Genomic DNA, 15,500 nt, shown 5'->3' with positions numbered 1-15,500 from the left:
AATTACCAGTAAGTACAGCCATTTGTATTTAATATAATACAAACGTATTTATTAGGTGTTGTTATTGACTATAAATCAACACGTAAGGTCATTTTTAATCTTATACCTAAGTGCACTTTATTGTTTGAGAAGTTTGTTTCACTTTGATTATGTTTTCTGTATGTCAAAATGATAATCTGCCATCTGAACAGTGCAGTATGCTAGATATAACAATGCCGATATTGAAAAACTTGTTAACAATATGTAGAACTACAGGATCGCTTGTTTATTAGTTTATTACCCTTCAATTAATTTTTAATAACATTGACTACTGCAGACTCGATTTGAGACTGAGACTCCTTGACTCTTCTTCTTTCTTTTTTTTTGTCGAACCGGCAACCCAAAAGTTCAAAGTCTAAAGTAGTCTACAAAGCACCACTAATGATTTATTAATAATGACTAAAGCAAGTAGTTGAAAATGTGAAAAACTTTACGTCTGTTTTATACGTTTTTTTTTTTTTTAGCCAAAACTAAACAACTGTAACGAATCCCTCTGTTTATATTCTGTTTATTCGAATGAAAACTTATTTTGCATCATAGTAGGCTAATTATAAAGGAGGCGACTGAGGGTCCAGAAAGCCTATTGGAGGGGGGGGGGGGATTTAGTTTTTTTTTTTTTTAAACAGGCGGTTTAGAAGCCACCTTTAATTCTGCTCTAGATTGACAGCCGCAAACCCCGCCCACACGCGTTGACGGACAGCAGTGGGCGGGGTCAGCGCCGCCAAAGGCACGGGGGCGTTTTCGTGCGGGGTTTGCGGAACGGTCCTTTGCGGTGAATGCGTGATCGAGGTCCCGCAGCTAATAATCGTCCCCCTCTTCGGGGCCGGAGCGCAGGGCGCGGAGGAGCAGCCGGAGCAGGTAACATCACATCTGCATTCACTCACTGCCGGCAGTGAACGGTGTCAGTGTGTGGCTGGCTTTGCATTGATACCGCCGCTGTCGCTTCATCTGTCGGAGCTTTTCCGCTTGTGGAGGGTGGGATGGAGCCAGACAGATGGGGAGCAATGATTTTTTAAAAACGGTCTTGACCAAACATGCCGCGTGTCCATGACACTGCCGTTGGTCCTTTGCCAAGGTAAATTAGGACTATGACACTGAAAGAAAAGAAGAAAAAAAAAAAGGCTGCATATTCCAATGAAATCAGTCAGTTTTTGTTGTTATCAATGCATGGCTGGCTGTTGTGAAAAAAGCAGCCTATTGCAACAGACCTTGCAGAACAGCAGCAGACCTGGTCTTGCAAGTGGCTAACAGCCTTTCTAGATTTTTTTTTTTTTTTTTTTTTTTAAAGATAAGGGACGACGAGATAGGGTTTTATGGAAATGTAGGCTAAGCCGGCAGGACCTGAGATTTTAAATCTGTGGCCTAAAACATCACTTCATCTTCTTTGAAAACGTTAATTCCTGCATGTAGTAGTCTACAGCTTGTCATGTGCTGTGAGATTAGATTGTCATTTCTGAAAAATGAACAATGTGCAGAGACAGGTGCAGGGCCAAGACTGTTATTTATTAATATAGAAAGCGGTGCAACGACAATAACGGCATGGCCTTGGACTCGCAGGCAGAGACACACACCGACACACTGGGATTAAAAGAGAGATATTTCACAAGCATTTGCAAGTCTTCATAGTACTTGTGTAAAGGAATCTGTTGCCACAGAGTCCAGCTCTGTTTAAAATAGATTTAAGTGCTTTTCATGGCCAGGACTCTGAACTGCTGCCACAGTGAAAACCTGAAGACTTTACTTATTGATAAAGACTATTCACAGGGTATGGTACCTAAAAAGCTCTTGTGCTTGACGTGTGAGTTTGCTTTTGCTTGTGTAGACTTATGCTTGCATGTCTACAAGTCTGTTTTCTGTGTGATGAGGTGATGTCACAGCTTTGTTATAGAAACAGAGAAGCCTTGTGTCCTCATGATTAATTCATGTCCAGCTGCGGGATAGAGACAGAAGCAGCCAGTCACACACAGACAGGAGCACGTACTTAAAGGAGGCTGAAATAAGTAACTACCGGTCCGGTAGCCAAGGAGACAGGTTGTCACACAGAAATGGGTAGCCACGGAGACGAGACGGAAAAAAAAAAAAAAAAAAACGAACCGAGGGGACTCTCATCGCCGTCTGACAAGCTTTCAGGCTGTACCAGGGAGGAGCAGAGCATCCTGCTGAGAGGAGTGCATCTGTTGTGTGGCTCCTCTGCATCCCTCTCTGGCTACACTCTGAATGTCAAGCCCCACTGAACAGAACAGGATCCAGGTCGTCATGGAGACAGGAGCAGACCCTCGCTGGAACAGAGGCAGGTAGTCACTGTGGCTTGGCTGGCCCGCCGAGTGTAGAGGCACGCCCTCTGCTGTCTGCTGATAGCATCAGGCCCACAGAAGCCGGGGCTAATAGAGCGGCTGAAGGTCTGAGTGGCTTTGGATGTGAAACATTGTGGAAAGGATCGGCGCATACTCCGTGCATTAGCTCTGGGGACACACTCTGCTCGGTGGAGTGCTATATTTCAAGACTTCGCTTTAGGCATGTTCTCTATCTGTTGTAGAGGAGACTGAGTGCATCTGCTGCACATGGCCTGAGCCAAAAATATCTAGTGTTCAAAGAATCGCTGCCATGTTCTTAGCTTTTTTTTAATTTTTTTTTTTTTTTCATCTCTTTTGTGGGCTTTAATGCCTTTCAAAGCCTCACCCATCTCTGCTCCCTCCCATCCTCTACTCGTGTCTCATTTTCTTCTTCTGTCCTTGTTCATTTTCTTTTCTTGTCTCTGTTTTTACTCCCCGTTGATCTCTTTCGTCCGTCTTCCTCTTTCTTACTCATCTTCATCGCTCTGTCCCACTACTTTCCCTTTCTGTTGCTTCGCCAATCCTACTTCCTCTGATCTGTGTCCTCCCTCTGCTTCAATCCCAGATAATTCCCTCTCTGTGGAATTGGAAGATTGGAGCAGGCGAGAGCAAAAGAGAGATTATACTGCCAGATTAGTGGACAGGAGCAGCAATACATAATCTCACACACACACACACACACACACACACACACACAGTACCACTCTCGATCGCATGCAAACACGTGGGCACACGTGCACAAAGCATTTGCCACATGAAAAAATGCACAAGCACATAATCAGACACTTGTTGTTTCTCTGAAACAGCTGTTTAACCCTCTTGATTTGCTCTCTGACCTGCAGGGTGATGTGCCATCAGCCACTGGGGGGCATCTGTCCTCTCTGCAACCTGTTCAACATCTGATGCTTATGGGATAGGAGTGTGTGTGCCCCTTCCCAGCCCCTGCAGCCCAACTGGAGTCATTTGTGCCAAAGCTGAGTTGTGTTGAAGGAGAAGAGATGGGCAGCCCGGGCAGTGAGGTGGATCTAACCGGGCCGGTGGAGCCGGCGCTGGAGGTTCTGTGTCCAGAGTGTGGCCAGATCCACCGCAGCTGGGAGAACCACCTTTACAACTACCGTCTGGAAGTGGACGACGACCTGGTGTGCCACATCTGCCTGCAGCCGCTGGTGCAGCCGCTCGACACGCCGTGCGGACACACCTTTTGCGCCCGCTGCCTGCGCAGCTTCCTCCAGGAGAGGGACTTCTGTCCTCTGGACCGGACGCGGCTGCAGCTGCAGGCGTGCCGCAGGTCCAGCATCCTGGTGCACAAGCTGCTGGACAAGCTGTCGGTGTCATGCCCTTTGACGCCGGTCTGCTCTCTCAGCATGCCACGATGTGATCTGGAGGCACACCTCAAACACAGGTAAGGATATACAGGCTCATATGCAGACACAGTAGGTGGATGAATGCAGGACACACACTCTGCATGCACGACAACCAGCTGTATACAGTTAATGCAGCTTCTTTGTAGCCGTGTTGGAGTCAGCCTGACAATTAACAAAGACACCAGGTACTGGTTATTCTTTAATAACCATAAGCAGCCTTCAGCACTCCTCCGTCATCAGGATGGGATTGTTTCTCAACAAGCCAATAAAATCATGGGCCAAATCGGTTTGACTTGCCCACCATCCTTAACCTTAAAGGGCCCCCTCCCCCATTTACACGTATTGGCTTCTGGCCCATTTGGACCAGGTGCTGAGACCCTGACAGGATTATTGGGCTGTTGGTCATGTGACGGGAGATTAGTGGTTCCCTAACATAGTCATGGGTTGGCTGACCAGGAGCTTCATGTTCTCACTCTGCAACCATGCTGGGCAACTTCAACACCAGAGACCTTTTCAACCACTTCTTCTGTGAGACAGCCAAGGGCAACCCCGGCCTGTGGTGAGTCCAACACGGCGGGAAGTGAGGTCAGCGTGACTCGGGGTGACAAAATGGCACCTTTCTCCTTGCTGCTTTCCTCTATTTCATCCTCCGTCTGCCTCCCGGTTTGCATTCCTTCTTGCTTTCACGTCTATCATGTCTTTTACTGAAATACGACTTGTTGTGTGTGTATTTATTCTATTTATTTATCAGCTCTCCCATAGGGGAACCCAGGTTAGTTTGGGTAAAGTTGTCTAAATTCTGCATATAAAAGATATAATTTTACATCTAGCAGCCCTTGAATTTAAACAGCATTTAAAATGTTCCTTTGACTGGTCGAGATATTGATCGGGGAGCAGACTTCCTTTTGGTCTCTTAAGATGGTGTCTGGTGCTAAGGAAGTATCCATCATTGTTTCAACCCTGGCTTATTGACTGGTTATCCACTGACCACATAACACCTTAGTTAAGCTGAGGAGATTTTCTTAACAAGCTCATTAACAAGCTGTCAGGTACAAGCGTTACCGAGTCAGCTGTTTTTACAGGAGAGTCCTGCAACGACTTCAATGTCTTTAAAGTGAGGCTTTGGCTAAATGACAGCCAGGGTGATGTGCCCAGCTACAAGTTGAAATTGTCCTTGTTTCGTCGGTCCCATGAGCAGAGCAGTACGTCTCAGCGAAGGTTGCGCACATCATGCTACGTCGAGAGGACAAGGAGAGATGGTGTAAGGCAGATCAAACGAGGTCTCTGGGAGAGCTAACGTGACATTCTTTAGCAAAGATTAAACCTCAGCCCCACGTGGGCTCACCGCTCCCCTGCCCCGCAGACTTAGGTCCAAGATAGTAACAGGAGCCAAGAGTCTACTGCGTCTGTGTGACTTTGTCAGTCAACATTATTTATGTTCAAGATTAGGGATTGTCGCTGAACATTAGATTAAAAGATGAGAGTGCCAGGAGACAATGTTCCTCGGGGGTGGGGGGGGGTCAAGGTGGGCCGGTTTGTTTTATTACCGATGGCGTGTACGTGTGAGCAGAATCTGTTCAAGTGGTAAAGGAAGTATTAGTAAAAAAAAAAGAGAAAAAAGTTCATCTTGACATTAATGGAAAACACTATGGGTCAAGGATAGGTGAAAAAGACAATTAATTAAAGGGAAGGACATTGCACAAGGCCACACGGCAGTCTAATACCTGTTGCTGAGTGTTTTTGGTGTTGAACGTTGAAAGCTTAAAGTAGGATGGGACAGTAATATCCTGTTTTTCTAGGGAGCCAAGGAAGGAAGAGCAGAAGCAGTTAAATAATTCAGTCACCTTATTGCTGCTACTCACAGTAAATACTTCAGAATCAGTTAAGGGTGAGACCACATTGATCCCTTGAGTCTGTCTTTATGTCTTTATTTTAGTTTTTCACTCAAGAGTTTCTATTTATGGGGCTCTTTCATGGAAAGAGCAGTTTGAAGTGGCTGAACGTTTTGAAACTAACTTGAACCTCACTATCCAATCAATTAAGTAGTTTATAAATTAACAAAAATAATGCAATCTTCTCTGATTTCAACTTCCCAAATGTGAGAATTTGCTGCCTTTCTGTCCTTTATGCCTTTGTCAATTGAATATCTTTGTGGTCTAAAGTATAAATCGGGCAAAATAAGCAAAAATAAAAATCACCTTGGCCTCTGGGAAATTCCTAAGAGGCCTTTTTTTTTATTATTTATTTTTTTACTATTTTGTGACTTATAAGTGGTCTAAAGGGTTTTATTATATGATGTGATATTACTTAGCAGATGAAGATGCCCACTTAGCATAGAAGTACCATTCCTCTGAGAGCTTCAAGGACTTTGTGTTCGCTTAAAAGTTATTTGATATTTTAGCCAATTATTTCACATAGTTATTTTTTTTAAACAGGCTTGAAGGGGCACTTTACCTCTCTTACACCTGATAATTTTACTGGTCATGAGGAGTATTACAAAACCAGTGCAAACAGTTACGTAAAGTCTCCTGTGGCTTTATGTAACTGTTTAAAATACACAGTAGAATATTATGTAATCAGACTTTAAATGTATAACAAAAAGCCAGTGTCAAACTGGGGATGTCTGACAGACTTGGGCTTTTACAGCAAGTTTAATGGCACGCACTATTAGTTTGAATTATTGAAAGCGCATTTCTGAAGCGTCACCCATACAAGGGACTAAAAGTCCTGACATCTCGGCTCCTGCCGCTTTGATTTTGAAAGTACTATACTGAAATGTTGAAGTAGCCTCTACAAAAACTGGGGAATTGAATGAAAAAGCTGTGTGACAGTGCTGCAGCCTAACTACCGAATGTTGAGACTTTTCTGACAAAAACGGCATTTTTTTTTTTTTTTTCTGAGCACACTGAATTCCTCCCAGCTGCTCCCGACCCTTCACCCTGCACCTCCCTTGTGGACGTTGCGAACTACAAGAGGAGTTGATGGGATCAAACGAGCATTAAATCAAATGAACTGAAGCTGAACCTGATTTTCTTTACACGTCAGATGGACTAACAAACTGACACCTGTTGCTTGGTGAAAGGTGTCCTGGGACGCGGTGTCAGCAGACGAGTGTGGACGGCCCTCGATGTGAGAGTGGGGATGAGCGAGCGATGGTGACTAGCCCCCCCAGATCGCCCCACTCCCCACAGACAGACCTGAGGGACCGCACGCCCTCGCCGCCCCCCGGACCTAATCCTGCCTGCGGCAACGGACCTGTGTGGACGGACGATGCCGGGCACGACAACCCCGCCTTTGAGGAAAGCACTGAAGAAGACAGTGAGTCGATCCACTGGCCTTGTCCTGAGTGAAGAGATTTAAATTGTCAATTAGGTTTAAAACAAAATCTTAATAGACTCGGCGTCCATTTCTGCATGTCCTTCTGTCTTTAGGTGTGGTAGGGTTGGAGTGTGTGGTTCCCAGGGTGAAGCGGCCCCTCAGTAATCCTTGCATCCATCTCCTCCGCTCTGTTAGCTCCACCTCCTCGGGCTGGGACTGCCCTGAATCCCCACCTCTGTCTGCTGAGGAGGGTATGACATCATTCCTTCACTTGAACATCTTCTCACAGTGCTGCACATTAGAGATCTGAGATAGTGAAATACTGCAGCTTAGTTTCCTTGCAAGTGCAAGAGCTGTAAAAGGATATCACATTCAGGCAACTTCATACCGATGATTAGAAAGATGTGGGAATTGTGTTGTGAAATGCAACTGTGTAACGTGATTGCCGTGTCCCATTAGGCTGTGTGAAGTTGCCCTCCCTCCCTGAAGGAGAGATAACTGCCATAGAGGTCCACCGAGCGAACCCATACGTTGAGCTGGGAATCAGCATCGTCGGTGGAAACGAGACGCCTCTCATCAACATCGTGATTCAGGAAGTGTACCGAGATGGCGTCATCGCACGAGACGGCAGGCTGCTGGCTGGGGATCAGATACTACAGGTGAGAGATTTAGTTTTTAGTGTTTTCAGGGGATATTTGATGAAGAAGTTTATAATTTACCAAACATCCTGTGTCATTTACAAGAGAGGAACAATAATAAGTGTCCTTTTGGCTACTTTAGAGCTTCACTTTAGCAATTAGTGATTGTTTTCTCCCAAGATTGATGTTAAGGTTGGTCATGGTATCAGCATATACGATGCGGTTTAATAAAGTTTAGTATATTCATTTGTGGAAATTTTTTGAAAAACATTTCAGAGATTATCACCTGATTTCATCTAAATTCTTTTAATTTAGCAAATCATCATGTCCCTTGTATTTGCAATGGAGTTTTTCATCGTGAGAAATCCACAGAGAATTATCACTTGATTTGGCAGTTTACTTCAAAACTACTGAGCACTTTAGCAGGATTTACCTCGTATTGGTTTCAAGGCTGCAACTTGTTCACTCTCACTGCTCTCATCGTCGACACTTCAAGTCGCGGCTGTTTTTAGCAAGAAAGATCTGATTTAAACTCACTTTCAGCACCACAAAAGACACACACAAGTCAGCGACCAGCTGGTGAAGAAAGTGAAAGTCTTTTACTGCTAAAGAGACATATTTCTCAGGAGATGATGGCGACTAAAAAGGAGTTAAAAGAGAATGAATACTGGCTTTACATTTGTCAGGTGGACACAAACACGACTCACAAAAAAAAGGCTAATATCCCAACGTCTTGTTTGATGCCTCTCTCTCCCAAGGTGAACAATGTGGACATCAGTAACGTGCCACACAGCTTTGCTCGCTCCACCCTGGCACGCCCCTGCACCACCCTGCAGCTGACGGTGCTGAGGGAGCGTCGCTGCGCCTCCCGGGCACCTCCCTCCTCTTCCTCCTCCACCCCGGCGGTGCCCCACGCCCCGTGCTCCACCCCTGAAGGCACCCCGTCCAGCCCCGCCACACTGAGAATCACCCTACATAAGCGAGACTCCTCGGAGCAGCTCGGCATCAAGCTGGTGCGGCGGACGGATGAGTCAGGAGTGTTTGTGTTGGATCTATTGGAGGGAGGCCTGGCAGCGAAGGATGGCAGACTGCGGAGTAACGACCGCGTTTTGGCAGTCAACGAGCAGGACCTACGCCACGGCACCCCTGAGCAGGCGGCTCAGATCATACAGGTGCATTTGGTCATAAAGATCTCTTTTGGTATGACAGACAGGGACAGAAGAGGAATTTTGTAACTTCAGATTTGTCTCTAAAGCACCGACTCTTGTGTTTCCAGGCCAGTGGGGAGCGAGTCCACCTGCTGATTGGCCGACCCAGCAAACCAACTCCACCCCCACCGCCAAAATCAAGCTCCACCAGAGACCTCTACTGCCTTGATCACTTCCTGCCTAACCACAGCTCCACCCCGAGTCCTGTGCCCATAAACCTGTCCCGCACCAGCACCCATAGAGTGAGAACATTTCTTACATGTTTGTGTGCGTTTTGAGTTTTTGTACCACCAACATGCAAATGGTGGCATTTTTAGTTTAATCTTCACATTGTGAAGTCTGATTGAAAATAAAAGTCATTATTACCGTACTTTGTGGAATTTTATGAGATTAAAACCAGAACTGAGAATTGAAAACAATGATTTCCAAAGTGGACAAGGACATTTATCTGCAAATAGACACGTTTTGTTGTATTAACACAGATCCTGTGTGTGTGTGTGTGTGTGTGTGTGTGTGTGTGTGTGTGTGTGTGTGTGTGTGTGTGTGTGTGTGTGTGTGTGTGTGTGTGTGTGTGTGTGTGTGTGTGTGTGCGCGTGTGTGTTGTCGTCTTGTGACTACTCCCAGGACCTGTCCCAGTGTGTGACCTGTAAGGAGAAACACATCACTGTGAAGAAGGAACCTCTTGAGTCTCTGGGCATGACTGTCGCAGGAGGGCGGGGCAGTAAGAGCGGGGAGCTGCCAATCTTTGTGACGAGCGTCCAACCACATGGCTGCTTGTCGAGGGACGGACGAATCAAAAGAGGTGAACGCTCACTCGGAAAATGTCCATAACCAGGCGCATACAGTCAGATCACAAATATTCCCCATCAGAAAGCACTTCATCTTCTCACTCCCTTCTTTAAGGTGACGTCCTGCTGAGTATAAACGGGCAGGACTTGACGTACCTGAGCCACAGTGAGGCCGTGGGCACCTTGAAGGCCAGCGCTGCGTCGCCCTCAGTGCAGCTGCGGGTGCTGGAGGTGAGCATGGTGGAAGAGCACGACCACGACGAGCTGCTGCCTCACACTCATGACAGTGACTTTGATGCCAACTGGTCGCCATCGTGGGTCATGTGGCTGGGCCTGCCCAGGTGAGTATGCAGAGGAGAGGAGGAATTACAAAGTTAGAATAACAGAGTTCTGGCTATGAATGTGTTTTTGAGATGTGTTGCTTAGACGCAGTGCCGAGACCAGATGTCTGAATCTGGGATTGTATGTTGCATGTGAAACATGTTTAACATACATTTACATTTACACATGTTTAACCGTGTCCTGAGAGTCCGCTGTTCCTCACCTGCTTCAAGCTAATGCAGAGACTTCTTTCTTTTTTCCTTTTTTTCCCGACTGGACAGTATAAGGTGGGACATTTATCATCAAAAATTGTCATTTAGAATATTTTCTTTGAACATCTGGTTAGATGTCATTGGATGTTGCAACTATTCTCACTTCATCTGTCTGTCTGTCCAGCCGTCCCTCACTCTCCTCTCCCTTCTTGCAGCTACCTGCACAGTAGTCATGAGATTGTCCTGCGTAGGAGTCACCCCGGCAGCTGGGGCTTTAGCATCGTCGGGGGTTACGAGGAAAGCCACGGCAACCAGGCGTTCTTTATCAAGACCATCGTCCTCGGCACACCTGCGTACTATGACGGCCGCCTCAAGTGAGTTGGTCTTCACATCACTATCAGTGGCTTGTGTTAGCAGTGATGTCGTGGTGCATTGGCTGGAAGATAAATCCGCGTGATAGATGAGAGTGGCGTGATGATATTAGGCAGATACAAGAACAAAACAAAACATTTTCACTTCAGATCCTTTTTTAGCATCTTAAAACTTCAATAAAAAAAAAAATTAAACGTCTTACAGTTGTTTAGCAGCTTAGCAGGAAGGTTAGGTTAGGTTAGGTAGTTACTTTACTAATCCCCGAGGGGAAATTTTTTCGGAAGCTTAGTGGGCAAAGATTCGCAGCATTTACTGTCCTCTTTTTGTATACCAAGCTCTACAGGCATGGCCTTTTTGCTGTGTCATCACTATCTTATCCATTGTTGTGATGCAATTAACAACCAATAAAAAAAATCAATACTGTTTGACCTCGTCTGTGTGCACAACATATATAATTATAAATCATTAAGATTAACATCTATTGTAAGTATTACAAAATTTGATAAACCCTGTTCTGCAGTTCAAAGGTAGAGGCATTTATTAGACACGTTGGCTCTCTGGGTATTCACGCAAAGATAGCATTTATCTTAAATTTAATGTTCCCACAACTGACCTGAGGTTAAACCACCAGGATTTTCTCCACTAAACCTTCCTCTCTCTGTAGCTTCTCCGTCTCAGCAGTAAGACAATATTAAGAAACAGAGGCCATTCGGTTCTCAGTGATTTGAAGATAAATCTGCTGATATTTGATATTTTTCCTCGTGCAAATAAATCTGATGAAAAGACCAATATCAATAATACATTTTCTACTAACAAGAACTGTGTAGCCTCAGCTTCAGAAGTCTTGAGCTTTAAATCTCTGTCGTTGTCCAAAAAACGTACATCCATGAGCCACACATGTTGCACTGGGTTCCACTTCAGGAGTCTTTTTCTTAAAAGAAGCTGCAAACCTGCCACTAATTATCTTAATTACAGATTAATATGCAGATTATTGCAGTCACTTCAGCTGCAGGTTATTATGACGCTTCATAATAACATGCTATTTGAACTTCACGTTAACAACCTCTCAGGTCCCATTTAAAGTCCCTACTGACTTGTCTCTGTGTGGTCGCAGGTGTGGTGACATGATAGTCGCAGTCAACGGCCTGTCGACAGCAGGAATGAGCCACTCAGCGCTGGTGCCCATGCTGAAAGAGCAGCGCAGCCGGGTGGCGCTTACCGTGGTCTCCTGGCCTGGCAGCCTGGTATAGCCGGGCTCTGTCAGCAGCAGGCTGCGTACTACGCTGAATGTTCTATATCGGGAACGACCTTGGCCAAAGTGAACTGGTACACGCTAATGTACATCGCTCCATACCGGGCTTAATCCAGGACCAAAAGCATCCAGAACTGTTGTAGACCCAGCAGGACCAAGCCTGTCCTGACCAGGTGGGAACTGATCCAGATCGTGCCACGTCACTCGACAGACTGCACTCACAAACACACTGCTGTGTTCATATGGTCATGTTGTCTTCACTCCAAGCAGGGGAGAATGGTACTGCAACTGTTAACAGGCGATCTGTGCTGTATTCACCTCACCAGGCAGTTGTAGAAACCAGGGCTGCATTCAGGTGGATGCATCGTTGCAGGCAGAGATAAAATATTTTAGACCGTGATCCTCCATCATCAAGGATAACGACCGCTAATCACTTTAAATCAAGATGCTCTGCAACACCAGCGCTGTATCCAGCTGAATAAGCCTCAGGCCTTATTAGAAACCTGCCGCACCCTGGGGGCTCCACTGCCCTTAGGCCTCATCACCATGACAACCAGCTGTCCCATCAGCTGGAGTTTTATACATGTGTGTGAATGTGTGTTCTGTTTGGTTAATAAACATTTCCTTCCGAGGATTAATGACTCTGCAGTGTGCTTTTACACTTTGCAAGTTGGACTGGAGTGTTGAGGGCACTTAAGCATGTTTGAGGCTTAGATTTAAACGGGTGTAGAAAGAATTGGGCTTTATCATTAAGGCTTTATTCACACGGGCATAAAGAAAGTACATCAACAGAAATGTGATTTGTCTCGCCATTAATGAACATCCAGGTATTTATAATGCACCTCAGGATTTGTTGTCGTCATCTAAACTGGTATTGCGCAGCTTTGCAGCAAGCTTGCTGGTCTCCCTTTGATTAGCTGCAGCTGCCAGTTTGACCCGCAGCGCCATCCGCCAGGGCTGTTTCTTTTTAGGATACAATTTCTGAAAGGGGAGCAGAGAAATAAAACCATGCATCATATACAAGGACAGAAGGGAGAAGAGTCACATTTCCTATAGAAAAAAAAAAAAAAAAAAGGCAACAAGGACACTTTACCTTCAGCTTTCTCCTTGCTGGGTCATGCACCACTCCATGTCGCCACAGGCTTTCCTGATTAACAATGATACGAGTTACCAACTACCTACAGTATCAGCAATTTAACCGAATCACCCAAAATGTCAACACGTCATTTAGTTGTACATTTGCTGTTGTTGTTTTTTTAGCTATATAATTGCCATTTAAAAACTCTATAATGAAGGTAACCAGAATTTAGTTTGTGCTGCTCAACACTGAAAAACGCATTGCTAAGCAGCACGTGTTACTCAGGATAATGTTCACTTTAATTGAAAATAGTTTAACATTTCACCCATGGTTGTATTGGGCCTGCAGCAAACTGTACTCTTCAAGAAAAAAAAAAGACATAAAACCTAAAGTATCAGCATTGCTGGATACCTCTAGTTTAAGAAAATAGTTTGTTACTTTACCTTCATGGCAAAGCTCTTCCCACAGCCGGCAAAGGCACAGCTAAAAGGCTTCTTGCCCTCATGGTCTCCCAGTACATGATTCTCCAAGTTGAAGCGACGCGTGAACTTTTTGTCACAGCCTTCTTTGGGGCACAAAAACGTCCTCTTCTCCCCAGAGTGGACATGCAGCTCATGCACACGCAAGAACCATCCATTGGTGAAGGACTTTTTGCACACTCCGCACGACAACTTGACTGAGAACAAAAGAAGCAATTAAAATACAGAGACTGTGATTCAGCAGCTCATGAGTAACCATGTATGCAACGCAACAGACTTGAGTGCTGCCCAGCATTACATTTATACCTCCGTGGTCATTTCTGTGCTTCAGATGTCCTGTCCATGTTTTTCCCACGAAAAGAGACGCTTCAGTCTCACAAGGATAACCTGCAGCAGAAAGACAAGCATTTTAGTTTAACACCGTAAAAACAAAACTAAAAACTCTCATTACCAACCAACCTTTATGCACTTTCTCGTGGCGTTTCAGTTTTCCAAGGGTGGGAAATTCTTTTGTGCATCCTTTGAAAGTACAACTGCACGGAAAGAAGAGCAAAGTTGAGATTTGAGCGGGACAAAGACGTGCAAAAATGTCAGTCTTGCGTCAGCTGTTGTAGCCACTCACTGAAAAGGCAGGATATCTTGGTGCTCACACACGTGCTTTCAGTTGGTTCCTCTTGTGGAAATCCTTTCCACAGCCCTGATGGTTACACTGAAAGAATAAGAAGAGCAAAAGCAACCCAGAATAACAAAATATCAAAGACCTGCTAAATAAACAAATAAAAAAGATATACCAAAGGTTGGTTACCTGGTATGGCTTCTCCTGGTGCTGGTGGACTCGAGCCATGTGGTTCTTCATGCTGGCATTTGTGACAAAGGCCTCGGAGCATCCGTCAGCCAGACTCCTGGAGAACAGAGCAGGTAGCAGTTCAAAGTGATCAGAAGCAGCATGAGAAACACCGAGAAGATTACATTTTACTTTTCCACAGGAGCTTACTTGTGTGATTTTTTTCCCCCGCCGTGACTGAGCTCATGTCTGGTGAGCTGATATCGAGTACAAAAGCTCTTGTCACAGTTCTCACAGGAGAAGGGTTTCTAGCATCAGGGAAACAGTTGACATAAACTCAACAACATTTACCAGCCATCAAACACAATAGCAACTGTTGCAGGGTGTTAACTGGGTCCCCCTCATGTCCTGTGTACGCACTTATTCACCTGGCTTCTAGCTGTTCACAGCCACTTACCAATCCTGTGTGTTTGCAAAGGTGAGCCTCCAGCTTCCATGACTTACTGAATGTAGCTTTACAAAAAATAAAAGAGCAGACATAACTTCTTTGACTTTGCAACCGCTCCCCCATCTTTAATACAAGATGTGTGGTGTTGTGGTTACAGACAAAACTTGCAATGAAGGTGCAGCACAATTAGTAACCTACATCCACCAACTCCCCCTGTGCTTAATTTATCTTATTGGAACGTACCAATTAAGGAAGAAAGGGGGTGTATTACCACGTGGAAATGTCAAAGTATTAAACTTTATCAAACATTTTACAGAGTCTTTTTTTTTTTTAGAGAACGATGACAAACAAAATGTTTTTTAAACCTTTCAGATGATATGTGCACAGTACCTGCTGTGTTGGATTGTGACAGGTGATTCAACATGCTTAGAAAATGATTTAGACCCCGCAGTTTAATGGTGAGTCCATTGATACTCAAACATTATAAACGTGCGGGAGTCTTTCCTCCACAGTGATTGATACAGGCTTTAAAAATGTCATCCAGGCTCCGTGCAGTATGCGTCCCTATCTGCTGATCTGCTGTGTGGCGCACATGGCTGGGAGGACGGCGACTGTCTGTCTCCATTAATCACACACACACACACATATTGAATTTACTCCTCTAATCTTAATCTTATCAACCCTCTAATAATGTTCCCTGATAGGTGTGATTTATTGATGTTAGAAATTAGTGTTCAGTGAGATCTTTTGTAACCCACAAACCTTCAAGTAAAGCAGCCTTCTTCTTTCTTTAAAGCTGCAGTTTGTTAGAAGAAAATGACACATTTTACAAACTTAATTGCACTATTGATGCATTTTATTGCTGT

At 45.0% G+C, this 15,500-nt stretch overlaps 2 protein-coding genes across 4 annotated transcripts; one reads left to right on the top strand and one right to left on the bottom strand.

The window, feature by feature from the left end:
• Positions 1-765: 765 nt before the first annotated feature.
• On the top strand, positions 766-12,479 carry lnx2a (ligand of numb-protein X 2a). Of its 3 annotated transcripts, none has more exons than XM_069703623.1 (11): positions 766-897; positions 3,215-3,774; positions 6,819-7,054; positions 7,168-7,305; positions 7,514-7,713; positions 8,451-8,864; positions 8,969-9,142; positions 9,525-9,702; positions 9,804-10,029; positions 10,437-10,595; positions 11,708-12,479. In XM_069703623.1, the coding sequence occupies exons 2-11, from the start codon at positions 3,371-3,373 to the stop codon at positions 11,841-11,843; spliced, it is 2,265 nt and encodes a 754-aa protein (XP_069559724.1). In that variant the 5' UTR covers positions 766-897; positions 3,215-3,370; the 3' UTR covers positions 11,844-12,479. The 3 variants fall into 3 exon arrangements, with proteins under 3 accessions (XP_069559724.1, XP_069559725.1, XP_069559726.1); XM_069703624.1 differs by lacking the exon at positions 766-897 and adding an exon at positions 1,874-2,329; XM_069703625.1 differs by lacking the exon at positions 766-897 and adding an exon at positions 1,874-2,333.
• Positions 12,480-12,587: 108 nt separating this feature from the next.
• Positions 12,588-14,773, bottom strand: gtf3ab (general transcription factor IIIA, b). The gene is given in 10 exon segments (XM_069703627.1): positions 12,588-12,826; positions 12,939-12,992; positions 13,367-13,599; positions 13,709-13,789; positions 13,862-13,935; positions 14,025-14,060; positions 14,062-14,111; positions 14,208-14,304; positions 14,397-14,494; positions 14,644-14,773. Coding segments are annotated over 10 exon segments (975 nt in total). The 5' UTR covers positions 14,758-14,773; the 3' UTR covers positions 12,588-12,688.
• Positions 14,774-15,500: the final 727 nt, after the last annotated feature.

This window comes from Brachyistius frenatus, unplaced genomic scaffold (assembly GCF_029030835.1).
Source record: "Brachyistius frenatus isolate BFR_SWC_R1_liver_20210118 unplaced genomic scaffold, ASM2903083v1 Contig_47, whole genome shotgun sequence".
Taxonomy (NCBI): domain Eukaryota; kingdom Metazoa; phylum Chordata; class Actinopteri; family Embiotocidae; genus Brachyistius; species Brachyistius frenatus.
This window is presented reverse-complemented; position numbering and strand designations above follow the sequence as displayed.